Source organism: Sebastes umbrosus, chromosome 5, assembly GCF_015220745.1.
Source record: "Sebastes umbrosus isolate fSebUmb1 chromosome 5, fSebUmb1.pri, whole genome shotgun sequence".
NCBI classification, from domain to species: domain Eukaryota; kingdom Metazoa; phylum Chordata; class Actinopteri; order Perciformes; family Sebastidae; genus Sebastes; species Sebastes umbrosus.
Window position 1 is genome coordinate 14,834,526 of NC_051273.1, and position 22,463 is coordinate 14,856,988.

Consider the following 22,463-nt stretch of genomic DNA (forward strand, 5'->3'; position numbering starts at 1 on the left):
ATACCTTGTCTCAGATAAAATGATTAGCAATTTGTTTCTGTGTTTTATTTTGAAATGTGCCATTCGGTAAATGCATTTATACAAATACACCTGAATGTGAGTGAATGCATGTCCCCTCCTTCAGAGAAGCCAGTGCACATCTTCAGGGAGCTGTTGAATGTCAAGGCGGTGCCGGGCGAGGACCCAGAGCTGAGCTGTGAGATCACCAAACCAGAGGTCACCATCCGTTGGCTGAAAAATGGCCGTTTGATCAGGCAGAGCCACAGGTATGAGATGAGTGTGGAGAAGTACCTGGCGCGATTGGTGATCAGGAATGCCACCATCAGAGACTCTGGAGAGTACTGCTGTGAGGCCGACGGCGTTGCCTCGCGTGCCAAGCTGGAGATCAGAGGTAGTTGAGGGCTTTCAAAATAAATGTTAGATGAGGACTATTGACAATACATTTTAGTGTTCTTTACTGTAGTATTGTGCAATGTTTCCCTCAAATGTCCTATTTTGCCATGTCAAACCCCGACAAATGGCAAACCTGACTCAATTTCATGAACTTCATTATTCCTTTCAGAACTCCAGCACACATTTGCGAGGGAGTTAATGGACATGCGAGGAGAGGAAAAGGGTAAAGTTAACTTGGAGTGTGAGACCAGGCGGCCAGCCAAGCGGGTGACCTGGCTGAAGGGCATGGTGGAGCTGAGGTCCGGTAGGAAGTACGTCATCAGGCAGAAGGGTGTGGTGCTGTCCCTGACCGTCACCTGTCTGGAGAAATCGGACACAGATGTTTACACATGTGATGTCGGTACCATGCAGAGCCGGGCGCAGCTGACGGTGCAGGGTGAGAACATAGTGAAGGGACCAAGTCTTGATTTCAAGGGCCTCAATAATTTAATTGAGAGATGCTATATTGTATACTAACAGAATTGCAGTATACTGTATTACTAAACAGATACTGCATGTCAGTGAAATGGTATATCCTTACTGTGGTTATAAATGCTAAGCTTGTCAAAAATAATCCCTATAAATATGTTTCATTATTGAGTGTAATGCTCAGTGAACTACTAATGATATTCTTCTAGTACCGACTGTACATGATGTTTATGGGACTTTTGACCTTTCCATCTTTCCATGTTTCTCTCAGGTCAGAAGGTGTTGATCCTGGATGAATTAGAGGATGCTGAGTGTCTAGAGGGCGACACGGTCACATTCAGGTGTCGAATCTGTCCCAGTGACTACATCGGGGTCAAGTGGTATCTGGACGAGACTTTGCTGTACACCAATGCGCTCAATGAAATCCAGATGGTGGATGGAGGCTACCACACCCTCACATTTAGACAGCTTGCCCGCAAAGACACTGGCACCATCTCGTTTGCAGCGGGGGACAAAAGATCGTACGCCTCGATGTTGGTTAGAGGTGAGGGCTTTAATCTGCCACATAGTTTTATTGTATATTTTCACGTCACATTTCTTAATTTGGCTTCATTTCTTCGTGTTACCAGAGAGACGTCCCACTATCATTAAAGCACTGGAAGACTGTGAGGCTTTTGAAGGAGGTGGTTTGGTTTTGTCTTGTGTGGCCTCCAAGCCATGTCACATCCTGTGGTACAAAGATGGCTGCCTGATGTGGAACTCCTCAAGGTATTTTGCCAGTCGTTCTGGCTGCGAGGCCCGGTTGACGATTCGGGAGGTCTGCAACAACGATGCCGGCGTGTATGAGTGCAGTGCTGGATCTGTTACAACTAGGGCCGTTGTAACTGTCAAAGGTACGAATAGCATTTTATTGACTTCTTATTGCAGGACTGGTATTGCTTACTAATGCCCAACATTAAATGCCAGAGGGATGTGACTGATAATATAGGATTATTTAGGTAAAATGCTTATTGTTGAAAAATTTGTATCCTCCTGTTTTACCTCTTTGCTGTCTTTCTTTAGCCATCCCAGCAGAGTTCACCCAGTCTCTGGAACCTGTGGAGGCCAAAGAGGGGGAGACCGTGACCCTGACCTGTGAATACTCTCTGCCTGGGGTCCACGTCCACTGGAAGAGAGGTTTTGAAAACATCAGGCCTGGAGAAAGGTACCTGATGAAACAGAGGAAGACAATCATTTCCCTGACCATCAAAGCCCTGAAGCCTGAGGACTCAGGAGAATATACCTGTCAGTGCAGAGATCACCGCACTACAGCAAGCCTCAAAGTACATGGTATGTCATTAACTTTTCCTAACATTCATGTGCATTTTATTATACGTAATTTTACCAAAAACTTATAGTTTCATCAAAACACACTTTCACAGGAGTGCATTTGAAATGCATGCAATTCATGCAATAAATCTTTTTGCCAATACTGTGCACAGCTTCACCATTCTTACCTTGCTCATAACTGTATTTTGTTCCCAGTTATTCCCATTACATTCATACAGCAGTTAAAGAACATGCAAGCAGAGGAGGGAAGCAATGTCCTGTTGCGCTGTGAGCTGTCTAAACCTGTAATCTCAGTGGAATGGAGTAAGGGACATGAGCTGCTAAAGAACGGAGTTAAATACCAGATAAGGAAAAGGGAGACCACCCTGGAGCTTCTGATCTGGAAGCCGGTTCCTAAGGACAGTGGGGTCTACAGCTGTGAGTGTGCTGATCAGATGACATCTGCCACTGTCACAATCACTGGTAGGGACATCATTTACTAATGGGCTAATTGGTTTTAGTGATTTTAAATCAATTTTGACAAATAATGTTGATAATTATCAATAATCCATCATCATACCTCAATCTATGGTCACCCATACCTCCTCAGCTCTCCCAGTCACCTTCAAGCAGAAGCTGAGGAACGTGCTGATTGAGGAGGGCAACACTGCGGCTCTGCGCTGTGAGCTGTCGAAGCCTGGTCGTGATGTGGAGTGGAGGAAGAACGGGAATGAACTCATCAGGAGTGGAGAGAAATACCAGATGCGGCAGAGAGACATGCTGATTGAACTGAGGATCTTTGATGTCACACCTGAGGACAGCGACATCTACACCTGCATCTATGGGAACATAGAGACCACTGCAACGCTGACCGTTAATGGTAGGTGTTTGTTATTGACAAACCACACAAACATGTAAAAGCAAAAAAACACAATAATACACTAAAAATTGGCTACTTGCTGTAGCTTGTGAATTCTTTCTCATGACCAAACTTTACCTTTACCTGTCAGCTCTTCCCATCACCTTCAAGCAAAAGCTGAAGAACCTCCAAGTAGGGGAAGGACACGACATCCCACTGTATTGTGAGATCTCTAAAGCGGGTGTCCCAGTGGAGTGGAGTCTTGGAGGAGATCTGCTGGAGAACGGAGAGAAGTACCAGATTAAGCAGAGGGGCTCGGCCCTGGAGTTGATTATCAGAGATGCTGAACCAGAGGATAGCGGGGTCTACACCTGTGTGTGTAGAGAGCAGAGGACAAAGGCCACTGTTAAAGTTATCGGTATGTTTAATGTGTGTAATGAAGCACACTCTTGTGTTTGTTTATTTTTCATTGATCCTTTTTTAGAAGTTTATTGAGCTACTTTTAAGTGCTTCAGACCAACAACATTAGGCCTACTGTCTTTAAGAGGCTGTAACAAGCTCAATTTTAAAGTTAGAGTGAAGATATTGAATATAAAACAAGACAACCTAATGAATCCATTGGTACCAACCACGTCTTGTTAGCTTGTCAGGAAGGAGGATAAATAACGCCCCAAAGTTAGGCTAAATTTTGGCGAGGAAAAAACTGTTGCAAAAATCTCCAAATGTCAAAAGTGTTTGATACCAAATCAAAGCTTGGCTTTTTCTATGGTGTTCCTCAAGGTCTTGGTGTCTTAATGTGGTATTTTGAAGGGATTATTGATCATTTTTATCAGTTCTCAAGTGGTACAAAATGGTTAAATTTAGCACCAAAGCTGTGTAACAAATGGTATCAACCCAAAGAATTGCTGCAACAACTTATGAGACAAAATAGAGCATGGGAATGGCCAGTATATATTTCTATTATAATGTTCTTGGCCTATATACACTCAAACATAATGAGCTATTTCTCAAATTATTCTTCAGGTTACCAGCTTTCAGATGATGTACACTACTTCTATGTGACATCTACTGTTGACCTGCTATCTCCCCCTAAATACCCCCTGTCCCCCCTAATAAAGACAACATGGGTCCATGTGGGTCTCTTAGGGTTAATGATCTTGCCTCTGTTCTGCTTTACATGTATAAACAGTATCTGTGTTTGGTTCAACAGCTGTTCCCGCCACGTTTAAAGTAAGTCTGAAGAGCCAGGAGGCTGAAGAAGGGAACAGTGTGACTTTACGCTGTGAGCTGTCAAAGAAGGGAGTCTCGGTGCAGTGGCAGAGAGACACCCAGGTGCTGTCTGAGGAGATCTATCGAGGGAAGTATGAGATGAAGCTGGAAGGAAAGACAGCTCAGATGACTATTCTCAACGTCCAACCAGAAGATGCAGGGAGGTACAGCTGCATCACAGGAGATCAGAAAACCACAGCTGAAGTCAAAGTGAAATGTAAGTTTGAAGCGTGCAAACACCAATGAGAACACATTTCATACCTGTTGCCCATATTAGCTTTGCAGTACATTTAAAATAATAATTATATGGTTACAACCATGTCATTTTGATGATAATATACTTACATACTGAAGTCGTGCACCTGTGACTTAGTAATACGTAACTACAGATCACATTAGATTTCAGTTGTGTTTGTACATTTCCTATGGTGCAAAATCCCAAATCCCATACCTATGATACCAAAGTGAGGTTTTTTTTGGTGTTAAGGAGAGGATGAACAGGAAAATTGAAGTGCCTGCTCGTTGTATTGCAACAAAATTTTAAAAAAATCTAGGAGTGAGGGGGCCAGCCCATTTCATTAAAAGGATTGCAGGTTGCAAATCAATGCAATCAATGAATACAGGGTTTTCTATTATACTCACCACAGCACTTCCTGTGACATTCAAACGAGAGCTCCAGCACCTGGAGGTGAAGGAGGGAGACAGTGGAGTTTTCACCTGTGAGCTCTCCAAACCTGGAGCTCCAGTGGAGTGGAGGAAAGGCCGGGCGGTCCTGAAGCCTGGAGATAAATATGAGATGAAGCAAGAGGGACCTTACACTAAACTGATCATCAACAACATAGAGGAGAGCGATGCTGGCAAATATATCTGCAAAACTAAAGACAGCCAATCGACCGCTGAGCTCACTGTCCGAGGTAAGAGAAATTCCCCGCATATGTTGAATTCATTATTTTTTTAAGCACAATTCTTCCTTTATTCTTTTAATTTTCCCAACGTATTCAACAGAATCACGTCAGCGCAGACGTCAAAGAGGTCAGCTCTAACGTAGCACAATAAAAAACAAAATAGATCCAGTGGGTATTAGCACTGTGTGAGCTCCATTATGTAGCTTCATGGAGAGGTAATGTCACAGTACTCGGTGTGTACTGAACATTATTTTTCATGAGCTGGGTGAAAAGATACAGTAGATGGGATGTGAAATCACGTCATGGGGATGTTTAGGCAGCAGTTTGCATTAGATACATCCCAAACAGTTCTGTAACTAAACTCTAGCCGTAGTATTAGTTGTTGTGTCTTTCATTTGAGTGATATTTCATGTTTTATATGTAATATCATATCATGTAATCCATTCCACTGTGTTTGAGCTGAATAGTTAGCTAGAAAAAATGATTATGAGCATGACAGATTGTCTTGTGAACATACCTGCCGTGTTGCTTACAATGTAAGCAACACAGTGATGTAAGCCTTACATCACTGTTACAATGTAACTCCCATGTAATATGTATTATGTTCCTTATCATACTAAAGACAAAGAAATATGTTATTGAATTCAGCAGAAATTTGCATGATCTGATGATACCATGGTTGCGCCCGAAATTCCATGCTAACATGTTATTTAGTACGCTGCAAAAAAAAACAGTTATCATTTTGAGGATTTATTCTAATGTCATCATTAATTCTGTAAAAGTGTGGGATATACTTTGTGCTTTTTTTTTCCTTTTAGTTGATTTTCAATGTTATGTAAGATTTTGTTTGTAAAATTTGACTCTGATTGACAGATTTACCGCCAAGTTTTAAGATGCCACTAGTCAGCCAGGAGGTGACGGAGGGTAACAGTGTGGTTCTGCGCTGTGAGCTCAACAAACCTGCCCCATCAGTGGAGTGGAGGAGAGGAGAAGAGCTGCTGAAAAATGGAGACAAATACCAGATGAGAAAGAAGGACCTGCAGGTGGAGATGAAGATTGCGGACCTCAGTCTGGACGACACTGGAGATTATACCTGTATATGTGGAGAGAAGAGCACAAAAGCTAAGATCACTGTGAATGGTGAGTACAACATACATTACAAGACATTGCATTGTTTTGCTTTAGTGCATTTGAGTGCACTCAAAGAGTTCATGAGTACACAGTATAACAAACGGGAAACATGCTAAATACAACTAAATCTATCAGTAAAGAGTAAAACAACACAGAACTAAATGCAAAGCTGCCAAAGTTGACATAAACAAGGTGGAGTTATTGTTGGTTTAAGTAGATTTATGGGTCACAACTTGTGTAGGAGTATACATACACAAATAGTTTGTAAAAGATTTGATTGGTTGAAAGTTGGAATCTATCAGTGCAATAGGGTGAAACAATAAGAGATGTGTTAGCAATTATAGAACAACTTCTAAAAATCCTGGAGACTAACATATATTATATATATGCAGTATACTGTATATATATTATTTTTTTGACACCTTTGCCATTGTACTTGCCAGACCTTCGAAACAGTGTGGCTTTTTTATTGCCCCCTTTTCTTTGATAACGTTTATGTAGATGCAACACATTCTCATCCAAACTCATCACATACTGACACTTTGTCAGACACCTCGGCGTCACTTTTCAGCTGCAGTAAACACATGCTTAATGTTGTGAAATAAACAAAAACAGTTGTTTAGGTTTAGGAAAAAAAACATGGTTGGGCTTAAAACTAGTATCTTTGAAAAGGGAAAGTGAAACTGAACGTTGTGAAAATGGGACACAAACGAACAGCTGATTTTTAAGTGAAAGTGAAACGTAACGCACGGGACACGACAGTGGTCTCCTGGATGAAAGTTCTTTGTTGTTGGGACATGACCTATGGTTGCCTATGGTATAACTTGACTTATCAGTCGGGACTAAAGAGCAGCAAAACAGACATTCCTCAAAATGAAAATGTTTTCAATCATTTTGATATTTCTCCTGCTCCAGAGCGGCCCATCAAATTCCTTCAAGAACTGAAGAACATTCAGGTGCAGGAGGGCAACGGAGTGACGGTCTGCTGTGAGCTCTCCAAACCCGGCACTCCAGTGCAGTGGAAGAAGGGAGACAACGTGTTGACCAACGGAGAGAAATACCAGATAAAGCAGAGCGGCTCCACTCTGGAGCTCCTCATTAGGAAAAGCCAGCCCGAGGACAGTGGCACATATAGCTGTGTTTGTGATGACATAAAAACTACAGCCACCATCATCATCACTGGTGAGAGCCATTACACATTATGTTTGTGATTTGGTAATTTGCACATCTTATACAGTATTTTTGCATTGAATCCTCAGCGATTCCGGTAACTTTCAAGCAAAAGTTGAAGAACCAAGAAGCTGTGGAGGAGGGCAGCGTGACGCTGCGCTGTGAGCTTTCTAAACCAGGAGTCCCGGTGGAGTGGAGGAAAGATGCTCAACTTCTGAATGAGGGAGAAAAATATCAGATGAAGCAAGAAGGCCGGATGGCTGAGATGCTGATCAGAAATTTAGCTTTCACAGATTTGGGGGAATACAGCTGTTTTGTTGGCACTGTTGTAACTTCAGCTGACATCAAAGTAAGAGGTACGTTTCACTACAGCCAGTATAGGGAAACACTGTTCAGCTGGTGATTTTGTTTCTTAACCACAGTTAGACTGTCCCGGTACTTCCTACAAAGTAAACATGGTAGATAAACTAAGAAATCTATTCCAATTTCATATTTTGCTTAATATGTTAATATGTATCTTAATATATGTTTCTCAGCGATTCCTGTAACATTTAAACAAGAGTTGGAGGATTTGGAGGTGAAGGAAGGGGACAGTGGAGTTTTCTGCTGTGAGCTCTCCAAACCTGGAGCTCCAGTGGACTGGAGGAAAGGCAGAGTCATCCTCAAACCTGGATACAAATATGAGATGAAGCAGCAGGGACGTCTCACTAAACTGATCATCAACAACATGGAGGAGAGTGATGCTGGGAAATACACCTGCAAGACTCAGGACAGCCAAACGACTGCTGAGCTCACCGTCAAAGGTGAAGTAGAAATCCCACGCTGAAAACATGATATCTAAGCCTTACTTAGCCTTCCTAAGATATCCTTTCCCATTTCATTGAACTGGAATTGAGGGAACTTACTAAAATAGGATAAAGTACAATGATATAAATCAATTAAAGATGCAATGGGAGACACTACAGTGGAAGAGGGTAACATTTTTACTAATAGATATCACCATGAAACTTCCCCAGTTGAGTAAGAATGTCTCAATCAAATAACTGCTACTAATTAATTGAACATTTACAAAGAAACTAACCAGCCCTGGGTTCTTCTCCTTGCAGCTCCTCCCATCACATTCAAGACAAAGTTAAGGAACCAGCAGGTGGAGGAGGAGAACAGCTTGATGCTGAACTGCGAGCTGTCTAAGCCTGGCCTCGCTGTGGAGTGGAGAAAAGGACAAGAGCTGCTGAAGAATAATTTCAAGTACCAGATTAAAAATCGAAACAGCAGCATGGAGCTGACCATCAAAAACGCACAGCTGGAGGACAGCGGACTTTACAGCTGTGTCTACGGTGACGTCAAGACCACAGCCAATATCACCATCACATGTAAGGGCAGATTGTAAATGCAAAGTTGTTTGTGTTTTTGCATTTTTTTACTTTTCAGAAATTAAGAAAAACTAACAAATCAAAAAAATATATTTTCCTTTAAGAAAAATGGCCCATTTTATCTGTTTTAAAAAGTACAGTGTTTTGACCTTATGACAGTGTAAGTCAGGTTAACATAAAAACAAATAAAAAAACAATACATTAACTTTTTCCACAGCTATCCCCCTCACCTTTAAAATGGGTCTGAAGAACCAGGAGGCCCCCGAAGGAGGCCTCGTGTCCCTTCGCTGTGAGCTGTCCAGGGCCGGGGTGCCCGTGCAGTGGTGGAAGGCGGACGACCAGCTGCATCATGGGGGAAGATATCAGATGACGCTGAAGGGGAAGACAGCCGAGATGCACATCAAAAACGTCCAGCCCGAGGATGTTGGCGAGTACAGCTGCGTCTTGGGAGAGCAGAAGACAACAGCCGAGGTCAACGTGAGAGGTATTTCACAATTATTTTTACACTTAAAAAACTAACATTGTGTTTAGTTGTTGTTGCTGGAATTATTTTTAATGATCCATCTTTTTCCAGTGCAGCTCTGTGTTAAAGGGATAGTTTGGGTGTTATGAAGTGGGGTTGTATGAGGTACTTATCTATAGTCAGTGTATTACCTACAGTACTGTAAATGACGGTTGGCATGCCCCCAGTTTTGAGAAGCAGAGTTACCGCACAGAAGCAAAGCAATGTACTGCTGTGGACGGGGCTGGCAGGAAAACATATTTTAGACACCAAAAAGACAGCCCACCTAAAAATCAGTTCAAGTGTACGCTATATTTAGAAAATTTTAACCGCTTCATAAACTGGCGAAAATTTTCTGTTTCTCTAAACCGTTGGCGTGCCGACCGTCAACTACTGACTATGGATAAGTACCTCATACAACCCCACTTCAAAACACCTGAACTATCCCTGTAACAGTGGGAAAACAAAGCCAAACATAATTACATCAGTATTTATTATTTTAGGTGTAAATTCAACTTTTGTAACATGCCGTCTCCTTGCCCTCTGTTACCAGCGGCAGCATCAGTGTTCTTTGAGAAGGAACTGGAGAACCAAGCGGTGATGGAGGGCAAATCTGTGCTGCTGTCCTGTGAAGTTTCCAGTGCTAATGTCAATGTCACTTGGAAGAAGGACAACACTGTGCTGGAAGAAGGAGGGCGGTATATTTTAATGAAGAAAGGCCCCACACACACCCTGGAGATCAAGAAACTGCATCTGGAGGATTCTGGAGAGTACTGCTGTATCACCAGAGGCAAGAAGACCACTGCCAAGCTGATTGTGAGGGGTAAGTGCATACTACAGTACAATTTGATCACATATTTACTCATATATTTGACTCATTTGCAGTACAAGAAATGCGGCATGAATAAAGCCAACAGGCTGCTCTCATCTAAGTTGCTGTAAATATTTTCCATTCCATCTCTAAAAAAACAGCTGTATATAGCTTCCTCTTCCTCCACAGAGCGCGTGCGGATTGTCGCAGAGCTGCAAGGTATCACGGTGACGGCAGGTGAGGATGCAGTGTTCGAGTGTGAGCTGAGCCATGCAGACGTGAGCGAGGGTGTCTGGTGGCTCGGCTCCAGCCCTCTGCAGAAGAACGAGATGAACCAGATGACGTGGCAGGGTCGCCTGCACCGTCTGGTCCTCACCATGACGACGCCCGAGGAGACGGGCATTGTGGCATTTGTGATCGGGGAGGAGAGGACCTCTGCACGTCTGCTGGTTGTTCCTAAAGCCAAAGGTGGGCAGAAACATAAAGGGTGGAGGATGTAATTTACAAAAAAAAACTCTGAATTCAGTGCTGTGTAATTCTAAAGTGTCATTTGATTTCACTGTCTAGTTTTATTTGAGGAGAAGCCTAAAGATGTTGTGATCATGGAAGGAGAGACGGCCACTTTGTCCTGCACGACCTCTGATTTTACCTCCCTGGTTACCTGGAGCCGTAACCACATCCCCCTCCGAAATGGTGATAAATATGAGATATGTAAGGAGGGAAAAGTCAATCTATTGACTATCCGTGATGTGGATCCCCTGGATACTGGCACATACTCCTGTGATACAGGAGACGTGCAGAGCAGTGCCAAACTTACTGTGACAGGTAAAAATGGAAGTAATGTTGCTTTTAGACACATTCTAATGAAAAAGAGGTAGATACTGTAAAATGTACCTTCTTCCCTATGAATGCTGTTATGCCTGAATACTACATTATTACACCAAATGTCTCTTTCTCTATATTTTACCAGAGCTCCCTCCATTCTTCCGAGAAGAATTGCAGAGTGTGGAAGTTGAGGAGGGAGGTTCAGCCTCTCTGTACTGTGAGCTGTCTAAACTTGGAGTGCCGATTCAATGGATGAAGAACAGGCTGCCGCTAAGAGCCAGCAGAAAGTACGAGATCAGGCAGGATGGCTGCCTCCTCCAGCTGCACGTCAAGGATCTCAAACCTGAGGACAGCGGCAGCTACTTGTGTCAAGCAGGAAGTGCAGAGACCACTGCTACTGTGACAGTGAAAGGTTTGTGCATGTGGCAGTGAAAAATTGCTCTGTTTGCTATGTGTGCATTTAACCACACAACAAAATTCAAAATACTGCAAATTTCACTATATCAGAATACAGTCAGTCATAGAAAAGTAATGTATGTCCTGTGATTATGTGAACTTCCTGGAAGTCATCGCATTTTCCAACACAAATATTCCCAAATGTAACTTACTTAGTAAATTTTGTTGTCAGTACTGAATGCAGTCTAGTCCACATACTTGCGTCAAGTACAGTGAACCTCTTGCTTTTAAATGCAAATGCTGCATGTACTATTATGCTAAACTAACATCCTAAACTAGATGTATAATTCTGTCCTTCCCGACCCTTTTTCTCAGAGCTCCCTCTGTTCTTCAACAAAGAATTAAAAAGTTTGGTGGCTGAGGAGGGAGGTACAGCCTCTCTGTGCTGTGAGCTGTCTAAAGCTGGAGTGGCAGTGCAATGGAAGAAGAACAGGCTGCCACTGAGAGCCAGCAGGAAGTATGAGATAAAACAAGACGGCTGCCTCCTGCAGCTCCACATCAGAGACCTCAAACCTGAGGACAGCAGCAGCTACACATGTCAAACAGAAAGTGCAGTGACCACTGCAACTGTGACAGTGAAAGGTTTGTGGATTTGGGGATTTACACGGCAATGAAAAATTCAGTGTTAGCAAGTGATCTATCACATAAGTAGGCTACAAAAACATCAACAATGTAATTTCTACAGCTTAAGGCCTTTACACAACGGGGGCGTGTTTTTTTTCCCCCGTGTGATTAATTTGCACGTCAATTTATTTTTTAGAACTGTTGTTTTTGTCATGAATACTTTCACAAAAAACGAGAATATTACGAGGCGAAAAAAGGATGTATTTTTTTTCAGAACGAGATTGATTTTTCTAAGCTTTTACACCCTGAATAAAGGCATCAACTATTCACGTTGTTTGGAGGGGGTTGAGTTATGCCTATATTTATGAAACAACCAGGAGGCTCCGTAGTCCGAACCAAGACGGCAAATTATATTACTCCTTTTAACCTGATCCAGATTCATTCTTACCTTTCGCAATGAAAGCCCTAGAAATGTAATATTCGCAGGCGAGTATTTTAGATTTTCATGGCATTTCATTTTCATTTGACACGCCCCCTGTGTGTAAAGGCCTTACTTGCTAATGTCTGAAACATTTTTTCTATTACACTATAAACATTTTACTTCATTATTCTCTTACCCTCCGATCTTTCCCAGAGCTCCCAGCATTTTTCAAAGAAGAATTGCAGAACATGAAGGCTGAAGAAGGAGGTTCAGCCTCCCTGTGCTGTGAGCTGTCTAAACCTGGAGTGTCCGTGCAATGGAAGAAGAACAAGCTGCCATTGAGAGCCAGCAGGAAGTACGAGATGGAGCAGGACGGCTGTATCCTTCAGCTCCACATCAAAGAACTCAAACCTGAGGACAGTGGAAGCTACACATGTCAAGCAGGAAGTGCAGAGACCACTGCTACTGTATCTGTGAAAGGTTTGAGCAAACTCAGCTGAAACTCAATATTTCCCAGTGGAGCAAACACCATTCATCTATTGTTTACATCTTATTTAGCCTAAACTTCATAATGGCTTAAATGTTATTTCTGTTATACTGAAACATCCCACTATGTTACTCACGCAACATTTTATATTTCACAGAGCTCCCACTCCTTTTCAAAGAAGAATTGCAGAATGTGAAGTTGGAGGAGGGAGCTTCAGCCTCCCTGTGCTGTGAGCTGTCTAAACCTGACGTATCTGTACAATGGAAGAAGAACAGGCTGCCACTGAGAGCCGGCAGCAAGTACGAGATGAAGCAAGATGGCTGCCTCCTCCAGCTGCACATCAAGGAGCTCAAACCTGAGGACAGCGGCAACTACACATGTCAAGCAGGAAGTGCAGAGACCACTGCTACTGTGTCAGTGAAAGGTTTGTGCATTTGGAGAATTCTGAATTCATTAGAACATTTTAGTCTTAGAACTGCATGCATTATATTATGCAATGCTTTCCTGTTCTTCTCCGGTCTATCTGGTAGTCATTATGTTATCCTACACTATATGGTAAAGCCACCCACTTAGAAAATAGAAAAAACTAATTCTGTCCTGGTGAAGATTCAAGCACTGTTCCCATCACATGTACAATTCTGTTTTATCTTGACGATTTTCCCAGAGTTCCCTCCATTCTTCAAGGAAGACTTAGAGAGTGTGGAGGCTGAGGAGGGAGGTACAGCCTCTCTGTGCTGTGAGCTGTCTAAAGCTGGAGTGGCAGTGCAATGGAAGAAGAACAGGCTGCCACTGAGAGCGAACAGGAAGTATGAGATGAAACAAGATGGCTGCCTCCTCCAGCTGCACATCAAGGATCTCAAACCTGAGGACAGCGGCAGCTACACATGTCAGGCAGAAAATGCAGAGACCACTGCTACTGTGACAGTGGAAGGTTTGTGCATTTGGCTGTGAACAGTTTAGGGTTTGCTCTGCATGCATTTTTACGCAAGGCAAAATTCAATGTACTTTATTGACATTGTTTGTAGTTTCTGGAATATGATAAGTTGTTATTGCAATTCAGCCATCTGCATTCTCAGTTGGTCAATAAACTTTGATGATATCTTCATTACAAAATACCTTACTCCTATTTGTTAGGTCTGAAGCATTCTCTGATTCTTTATGTTTTTTCTAATCCATATCATTTTTGCAGAGCTCGTACCATTCTTCAACAAAGACTTACAAAGTGTGGAGGCTGAGGAGGGAGGTTCAGCCTCTCTGTGCTGTGAGCTGTCTAAAGCTGGAGTGTCAGTACAATGGAAGAAGAACAGGCTGCCACTGAGAGCGAACAGGAAGTATGAGATGAAACAAGATGGCTGCCTCTTCCAGCTGCACATCAAGGATCTCAAACCTGAGGACAGCGGCAGCTACACATGTCAAGCAGAAAGTGCAGAGACCACTGCTACTGTGACAGTGAAAGGTTTGTGCATTTGCAGTGAATAGTTTAGTGTTTGCCCTGCATGCATTTAAGCACACAACAATTTTCAATGTACTTTCTTGGGATTGTCTGAAGTTCCTGGAAGTCTTTCGTTGCTATTATTGCAATTCAGCCATCTACATTTTAAGTTGGTCAAAAAGTCTTGATGATATCTGCATAGCCAAATAAATCTCCTATTTATTAGGTCTCAAGTATTCTCTGATTCCACTTAAGATGTCTAATTATGTTTTTTTCAATCCATACCCATTTCTGCAGAGCTCGTACCATTCTTCAACAAAGAATTACAAAGCATGGAAGTTGAGGAGGGAGGTACAGCCTCTCTGTGCTGTGAGCTGTCTAAGCCTGGAGTGGCAGTGCAATGGAAGAAGAACAGGCTGCCGTTGAGAGCGAACAGGAAGTATGAAATAAAACAAGATGGCTGCCTATTCCACCTCCGTATCAAGGATCTACAACCTGAGGACAGCGGCAGCTACACATGTCAAGCAGAAAGTGCAGAGAGCACTGCTACTGTGACAGTGAAAGGTGTGTATGTTTGGCAATACAAAAATTCAATGCATGCATTCAACCACACACCACAATCTAAAGTACTAATTATCTAAACTTTCTGGTTTGTACTGAGCTGCTATTATTACAATCCTTCCAATCTTCATTGTCAGTTTGCTGACAACTCTTGATACTGTATGTAAAGACAATTTGATCCCCTTCCGTTTAGGTTTCAAGCATTCTCCCATTATACTAAGGTTTTTTCCAATCTTTACCTATTTTCCCAGAGCTCGTACCATTCTTCAAGGAAGACTTACAGAGTGTGGAGGCTGAGGAGGGAGGTACAGCCTCTCTGAGCTGTGAGCTGTCTAAAGCTGGAGTGTCAGTACAATGGAAGAAGAACAGGCTGCCACTGAGAGCGAACAGGAAGTACGAGATGAAACAAGACGGCTGCCTCCTCCAGCTGCACATCAAGGATGTAAAACCTGAGGACAGCGGCAGCTACACATGTCAAGCAGGAAGAACAGAGACCTCTGCTACTGTGACAGTGAAAGGTTGGTGCATTCGGCAATAAAAAATGTCAGTGTTAGCAATGCATGCATTCAACCACAAACCAAAATCTGAAGCACTGATGATTGTCTAATCTTTCTGGTATCTACTGATCTGCTATTATTACAGTCCTAACCTAGGGATGTCACAAGAATCGTTACTTCGGTACCAAGTAGATGCTAAAATTCAGAAAAAGTGATGATACTTGTTTTTCTACAGTACCACAGGAACCGCATGTACCGTCAGGGCTCGAGACTAAAGGTGTCTAAAATCCGAAAGGACGCAGTAAACTCACTATTGACGCGTCCAGGGGACGCACTCCATTTGTTCCCTGATAATGCCACATTGTGAACAACAAATCCATTTTGATATCAGCAGGAGGAAAGCTAGTTCACATTAGCTAACGGTTGCATTGAGTTTCATGATGATGCTTTCAGTAAAATGAGTATTAGGTGAATGTAAATTATAACTTTATCATGTGTTCAAATGTAATCTTGTAAAATTAAGTTTTTGGCGAGAAACTGGAATAAATACAGCTGTTTGAAGGAGATGTTTTCAAAGCAATATAAAATAGATCTTAGAGAGGGAATTATGACCTGTTTAACTTCCTAACACTAGCTCAAAGTATTTATTGTTTTGTTTTTTAACCGGGGCATCAAATTGGGTATTGAGATTCCTGGAATTTCACTGGTATTGGTGTTGACTACTAAATGTATGGTATTGTCAAGTCATCCCAAGTCAAACCCATATACATTGTACATTGGCTGACAAGTATCGATACTGTTTGTATCATCAAAGACAATTTGGTCCCTTTCCATAGGTTTCAGGCTTTCTCCCATTATACTAAGGTTTTTCAAATATTTACCCATTTTCCCAGAGCTCCCACCATTCTTCAACAAAGACTTACAAAGTGTGGAGGCTGAGGAGGGAGGTACAGCCTCTCTGTGCTGTGAGCTGTCTAAAGCTGGAGTGTCAGTACAATGGAAGAAGAACAGGCTGCCACTGAGAGCGAACAAGAAGTATGAGATGAAACAAAATGGCTGCCTCCTCCAGCTGCACATCAAGGATCTCAAACCTGAGGACAGCGGCAGCTACTTGTGTCAAGCAGGAAGTGCAGAGACCACTGCTACTGTGACCGTGAAAGGTGTGTATGTTTGGCAATGTGCATAGCAATGAAAAATTCTGTATTAGCAATGTACTCAAACATTTACACAATACAATTTAAAGTGCTTTCCTATGATTGTCTAAACCTTCTAGTGCATACTCTGTTGCTCATATTGCACTATAGGTTGGCAGAAAAGCCTTGATACTTTACATAAAAAAAAATGCATTGTTCTCCATTTCTGGTGTTAAACATTTTCCCATTACACTGAAGATGTTTGATTTTTCCAATCTTTGCCCATTTTCCCAGAGCTCCCACTATTCTTCAAGGAAGACTTACAAAGTGTGGAGGCTGAGGAGGATGGTATAGCCTCTCTGTGCTGTGAGCTGTCTAAGCCTGGAGTGTCAGTGCAATGGAAGAAGAACAAGGTCCCACTAAGAGCCAGCAGTAAGTATGAGATGAAGCAAGATGGCTGCCTCCTCCAACTCCACATCAAGGAGCTAAAACCTGATGACAGCGAGAGCTACACATGTCAAGCAGGAAGTGCAGAGACCACTGCTACTGTGACAGTGAAAGGTTTGTGCATCTTGATATCTAATTGGCAACGTAACAGGAACAAGATATGTTTACTCATGTTCTTTTTCTGTCCAACCTCTACCATGAATAAATCAACAAAATGTTCTTCATTCTCTTGTCTAGCACTAGAACCGACTCCACCAAAGGTAGAGCCCCCAACGATTCTGCCCCAGGCAAAGGGCTCTGTTTCCAGACCAACTCCTACTCCAGAGAGCCAGAAGCCTGGACTCCCAGAAGCCAAACCTGTTCCTCCAGAGCCCAAAAAGAGAGCTTATAGAAAAGCATCTATTACAAGTTTAGAAAAAGATGTCGAGCCAATGTTTGACCTAAAACAGGACATCCAACCTGCAAGATCTATGGAGAAAGATGTTGATGCTGCACAGAACGTAACACAACAGGAGAGGCATAAGGAGAAAGGTAGTGATGTGTACAAGAAAGTTGAAGAAGCCAAACCTGTACCTCCAGAGCCCAAAAAGAGAGCTCATAGGAAAGCATCTATTACAAGTTTAGAAAAAGATGTGGAGCCAATGTTTGATCTAAAACAGGGCATCAAACCTGCAAGATCTATGGAGAAAGACGTTGATGCTGCACAGAACGTAACACAACTGGAGAGGCATAAGGAGAAAGGCAGTGAGGTGTACAAGAAAGTTGACAAGACAATGAGACTACTGGAGAAGGATGATGGGGTTGACAGGGAGGTGGAAGAGCCAACAAGGCCTTTGGAAACAGAGAAAGACGCGTTCATGGAGAAGAGACAACCAGGAAGGAATTCAGAGAAATTAGTCAAGGTTGAACATGACACAAGTCAGTTAGACGGGGTTTCAGGAGTGTTTGAACAAAAGAAAGAGGAAAAGGAAGTTGAACAGAACTCAAAACAAGCAGGAAAGCCTTCAAAGGAAACAAGTGCATTTGAGAGGAAGGAAAGTCATCCAGGAAAAGTCCTGTGGCAGAACAGTGAGGATGAACAACAGCCTGCGAAACCATTAGAAAGGTTTATTGAGAATGACGAGAAGCCAGTAAAGGAGGGCAGAATAGAGGAAGAGGAACCGTTTAAACCACCAGTAAGATCTAAAGGAAAGGTAACAGGGGGAAAGGAACCACTTAAATATGTTGCAAAGGAAACTGAGGAGCTAATTGTCCAATCAGTGATACCTACTATTAATGATTCCCAAGAAGACCATGTGAAACAACAAGTGTCCACAGAGGCAGAGAGAGAGAAAAAGCCACTGAAACTAGTACTGTCTGTAAATCAGCTGGACAAACAGACAGTAGAACAACCAGCAAAGACTTTAGAAAAAGAGGCTGAATTTGTCCCTCCAAAACCACCTGTGAGGATAAGAAGCAAAGCAAAGGGGGGAATGGAAAGGCAGTCATCAAGGGACACAGAGACGGATCAAGATGATCAACCGATGACAAGAGTAGTGGTGAAAACAACGGATGATCAGCCAATCAAACAGTCAGTAGTGTCTTTGAAAAAAGAGGTCGAAGAGAAACCAAGATTCGAGAGGAAACCATCAATACCAACAGACACAGAGATCGTTGAGAATATTAAGCAACCTGTGAAAGCTGCTGAGAACGACGCAAACACCAAACAGCCGATCAAACAACCAGTAAAACCCATGAGAAAAGAACCTGAACTTGACCAGGAAGTGAAATTGGCGGTCGAGCCAATAAGAAGGGAGGAAGAACAACAAACAACAAAGATGACAGAAGACATTCCTCTCCTCTACATTTCTGAAGATGAAACTTTCTCAGAAGCTTTGACTGAGCTACCAGCCAATCACAACGATGTCCAGCCTCCTGGCTCTTTTGTTGAGGAGTCAACCCAACCCGCTACTCTTCCTCCACTTAATGTACCCCAGAAGGCACAACCGCCAAACGAAGCTACACCGGAGATTGACATCAGCGTTGAGGATGAACCACAAATGCAAGAGGCTGCAGTCAAGATCCAGGCTGCCTTCAAAGGCTACAAAACCCGCAAAGACATGCGACCTGTCTTTAAAGAGGTGTTCAAGAACCAGAGTGCAGATCTCCATGGTACAGTCACTCTAGTGTGTATTGTAGAAGGGAAACCCAGCACAGCGCGCTGGCTGAGAAACGGCCAACAGATCATTAATGACCATCGATGCCGTAGTGAGACTACAGAGAACGGTGTGTGCACGCTGGTGATCAAAAACCTGACCCCCATTGACAGTGGAATCTATACATGTGAGGTGGTGAATAAGTTTGGTATGATCTCCTACAATGGAAACGTAACAGTAGTACAGCCTCAGAAGCCCGCTCTGACAGTCCAGAAGCCTGTACACCCACCGCTTGTAGCCATAACTCCTCTGCAACTCGCCCCGCCAAAGCCTGAGGCCAAAACACAGACTCAGGATCTACCTCATACTCAAACCCAGATACCCACATCTAATACGGATGATGCGAACTACGTAGAAAATGAGAATGTCTCTCTGTGGGAGGCCTACACCCTGACGGAGCAGGACACCCAGATGAGCCTACAAGAGAGGAGAGGATCTTCACTCATTGCCAGCTCCAGTGAGTTACATTTATCCCCCAACTGTCATCATAACAAATATGGATTTACTTGGCCGTATACTTAGAGTATGGGACATATCTTGAATTTCCCTCGAGATCAATAAAGTTACTATCTATCTATCTATCTATCTATCTATGATTTTCTGCTTCCAACAGTGTCGAGTCCCTCAGATTATGACACAGCTCCGGATATGATGGAACCTATTGAGACTGGCCCAGTTATACCAAGGTCAGAGGGCAGAGAGAACATTAGTTTTGTTATCTGACTTTTTTTGCTAATCTTTTATATTGTGCTCATAAAGATACACAAAATATGTATGAATACTGTTGCAGGGAAGTGACAAAAGCAGCAGACCAATTGCCTCCGAAAGATGACAAAGAACAAATGGCTCCTCCACAACCTTCTAAGAAACTACTGACGGTCAAAGGTCAGCAATGTTGATTTCTTTCATTGCTGCTTTTAATTGTTTATCACCTGTCAGGTATATCATAGCTATCTTCCTCTCTATTTTGTAGGGGCTCATGAAAGTAGAATGAGGACACCATCTCCTAAGCACCACCGCGCTCAAACACCTTTAACTGGCACCATCTCTGGATCAGAGTCAGAAGGGGAAGAGGATAGACAAGAGGCATGTTTTCATCTTTTGTTCTGTTTTGGATGTTTGCGATGTATTTATGGATTTTACGGAAACAGTAACATTGCCCATTTGATTGTTTAACCCTGAAATTATGTAACATAAATTTGCTATTCTCACCTCAGATATTTGAAATGTACGTGGCTCGAGCTGATTGCAGTCCAAACAGCGGAACAAAGGAAAGCTTTGTTCTGAAGGAGGGCCAGTTTGTCGAGGTCCTGGACTCTGTTCACCCTGACAGGTGGCTGGTGAGGACCAAACCCACCAAAACCAACCCTGCTCGACAGGGATGGGTGTGTCCAGCCTACCTGGAGAAGAAGAGGAAGGTAGGGTCAACTCCAATACTGCGTTAACATGTTATATTCTGAAAAATGAATCATATACTGTAAGTTTGTGTGACAGGCAGCGTGAGGCCTGTAGTCACATGTTATTCTGAAAATAACAGGACAATTTTGGGAACAAGCAACAGGTAGTGTGCTTTTTTTCTCACCTTTTGCCAGACTTTATTTACACACATTTATGTACTTTAATCTGTATTCTCCATTTCACATACCTCGTCATAAACATATTACCAGGTTGCATAATCACAACATAACTTTCAGTTTCCCAAATAACAAAAATAAATTTCCCAATACCCTAGTGTTTTGTACCTTTTAATTAAAATACAATAAATCGTTTTCCAAACTCCCTTGGTCTGCTGCTTAACATAACTTCAATAACTGCACTACAACTGTAGTTGCAAATAAGATTCCAGATAGACTGGTTGATAGGACACTAATCCACATTTAATGCTAACAAATTAGCAGAATGGGAAATCCCTTATAGTGGAGCGGATAACATTAATTTTTCAATCAAATCCTGCAAATAGTGATACAAGCACCAAATTTGACATGATGATTGCCAGGGGTCACTAAGTAAATATAAACGATTGGCCACTTGAAAGATAGCGTCCATTTTTCAAGATGGCTGCCAAATTGACCTGCTGATAATGATTTATCTCATTGAAATTCATCTACTTGATCGATTTGAGTGATCTTGGTGTCAAATGATATGTTTTCTGGCATGCTGGATCTAATTTTGATAGTTGTAAAAAATGTTAACTGCAATTTGGCGGCCATTTTTCAAGATGACTGTCAAATTTACTCGCAGAGAATGTTTTTCTTAAGGAAATGCATGTACATGGTCAATTTGAATGTGTGATGTAGAGTTATATGTTTTCTGCTATGCTTGATCTAATTTTTTACAGCTTTAACATCCTACAATAAGTTTGTTTCTTACGTTCTGGCCGTCCGCTGAGTCTTTGCTTTGTGGTTTTTGCGGCTTGAGAGTCCACAGTTCCAGTTCTAGCACCTGGTGTTGGATATGGAGCTTTGTCATATTCCTGCTTATCCGGTCTTTCAGGGAAGGAAACTTTGGAATACTGATCCCCTACTCGACCAAGTAGATGAATTTCTATGAGAGAAACCATTATCGGCAGGTCAATCTTGGATTTTGGATTGTCAAGTGGCAAATCGTGCATATTTGCTAAGCGTCCCCTCGGGAATCATCATGCCACATTTGGTGCTTGTATCACTATTTGCAGGATTTTTCCACTATCCGCTCCACCATTAGCACAGCTGGCAGAACACATTAATCTACTACACTTGAATGCTGAATATAACATGGTCACATATAAAACATGGCAGGGGCCTTACCATATGGTTATATTACAAGGGAGCCTCAAAATAAGACAAAGTTAAGTTAACGGACATAACCATAGAGTTATTACTCTTTCATTCAATGGACATAACTAACTAGATAGATAGATAGATAGTAACTTTATTAAGATACACACAACAGCCAGTGATTGAAGCTAGCTAGCTAACGTTAGCATTCCGACCATTTTACTCTATAATACTCCAAATATAGCGTAAAAGTAGTTATATATCCTGGGTATAACACAAGAAGGCATTTACATGTTCATTGTACTGAAATTATTTGACCATATGTGTGTTTTTACCAGTTACTAACCTGAAAAGAAACAGGACTAGTGATGAGACAGGAGACAGGTAACGTCCGGTAACCATGGTAACATCTTCTTCTGTGGTGTTTATTGGCGCTTAGCAACCAGTTTAGAGGCAAAGAGGCGCATTACCGCCACCTACTGGACTGGACTTGGAAGCTG

At 42.4% G+C, this 22,463-nt stretch overlaps 1 protein-coding gene and 1 long non-coding RNA gene across 12 annotated transcripts in view; one reads left to right on the plus strand and one right to left on the minus strand.

Annotated features, from left to right (window-relative positions):
• The window catches only part of obscna (obscurin, cytoskeletal calmodulin and titin-interacting RhoGEF a), a 49,476-nt gene that overhangs the window by 7,582 nt on the left and 19,431 nt on the right, over positions 1-22,463 (plus strand). For 6 of the 10 annotated variants that reach the window (XM_037769874.1, XM_037769873.1, XM_037769878.1 and 3 more), the window contains 34 exons: positions 125-391; positions 563-829; positions 1,133-1,405; positions 1,491-1,754; positions 1,924-2,190; positions 2,386-2,652; positions 2,780-3,049; positions 3,180-3,446; positions 4,239-4,514; positions 4,945-5,211; positions 6,076-6,342; positions 7,249-7,515; positions 7,593-7,859; positions 8,040-8,306; positions 8,610-8,876; positions 9,094-9,360; positions 9,932-10,201; positions 10,361-10,657; positions 10,757-11,014; positions 11,160-11,426; positions 11,786-12,052; positions 12,669-12,935; positions 13,100-13,366; positions 13,607-13,873; positions 14,132-14,398; positions 14,672-14,938; positions 15,187-15,453; positions 16,326-16,592; positions 16,860-17,126; positions 17,250-19,664; positions 19,821-19,893; positions 19,998-20,092; positions 20,181-20,293; positions 20,425-20,625. In XM_037769874.1, coding sequence (XP_037625802.1) covers positions 125-391; positions 563-829; positions 1,133-1,405; positions 1,491-1,754; positions 1,924-2,190; positions 2,386-2,652; positions 2,780-3,049; positions 3,180-3,446; positions 4,239-4,514; positions 4,945-5,211; positions 6,076-6,342; positions 7,249-7,515; positions 7,593-7,859; positions 8,040-8,306; positions 8,610-8,876; positions 9,094-9,360; positions 9,932-10,201; positions 10,361-10,657; positions 10,757-11,014; positions 11,160-11,426; positions 11,786-12,052; positions 12,669-12,935; positions 13,100-13,366; positions 13,607-13,873; positions 14,132-14,398; positions 14,672-14,938; positions 15,187-15,453; positions 16,326-16,592; positions 16,860-17,126; positions 17,250-19,664; positions 19,821-19,893; positions 19,998-20,092; positions 20,181-20,293; positions 20,425-20,625 — 10,679 coding nt within the window. The remainder of the gene's footprint in view (positions 1-124; positions 392-562; positions 830-1,132; positions 1,406-1,490; positions 1,755-1,923; positions 2,191-2,385; positions 2,653-2,779; positions 3,050-3,179; positions 3,447-4,238; positions 4,515-4,944; positions 5,212-6,075; positions 6,343-7,248; positions 7,516-7,592; positions 7,860-8,039; positions 8,307-8,609; positions 8,877-9,093; positions 9,361-9,931; positions 10,202-10,360; positions 10,658-10,756; positions 11,015-11,159; positions 11,427-11,785; positions 12,053-12,668; positions 12,936-13,099; positions 13,367-13,606; positions 13,874-14,131; positions 14,399-14,671; positions 14,939-15,186; positions 15,454-16,325; positions 16,593-16,859; positions 17,127-17,249; positions 19,665-19,820; positions 19,894-19,997; positions 20,093-20,180; positions 20,294-20,424; positions 20,626-22,463) is intronic. The other 4 variants (XM_037769877.1, XM_037769880.1, XM_037769881.1 and 1 more) reach the window with 4 other exon arrangements.
• On the minus strand, positions 11-22,391 carry LOC119488322. 2 transcript variants are annotated; one of them, XR_005206932.1, is made up of 12 exons: positions 22,310-22,391; positions 20,420-20,607; positions 9,107-9,319; positions 8,585-8,705; positions 6,163-6,295; positions 4,940-5,076; positions 4,308-4,467; positions 3,167-3,304; positions 2,750-2,866; positions 1,903-2,026; positions 292-753; positions 11-194 (listed from the first exon to the last, which is right to left on the minus strand). It is a non-coding gene; the product is annotated as an uncharacterized LOC119488322 (long non-coding RNA). The 2 variants fall into 2 exon arrangements; XR_005206931.1 differs by having other exon boundaries at positions 1,903-2,069.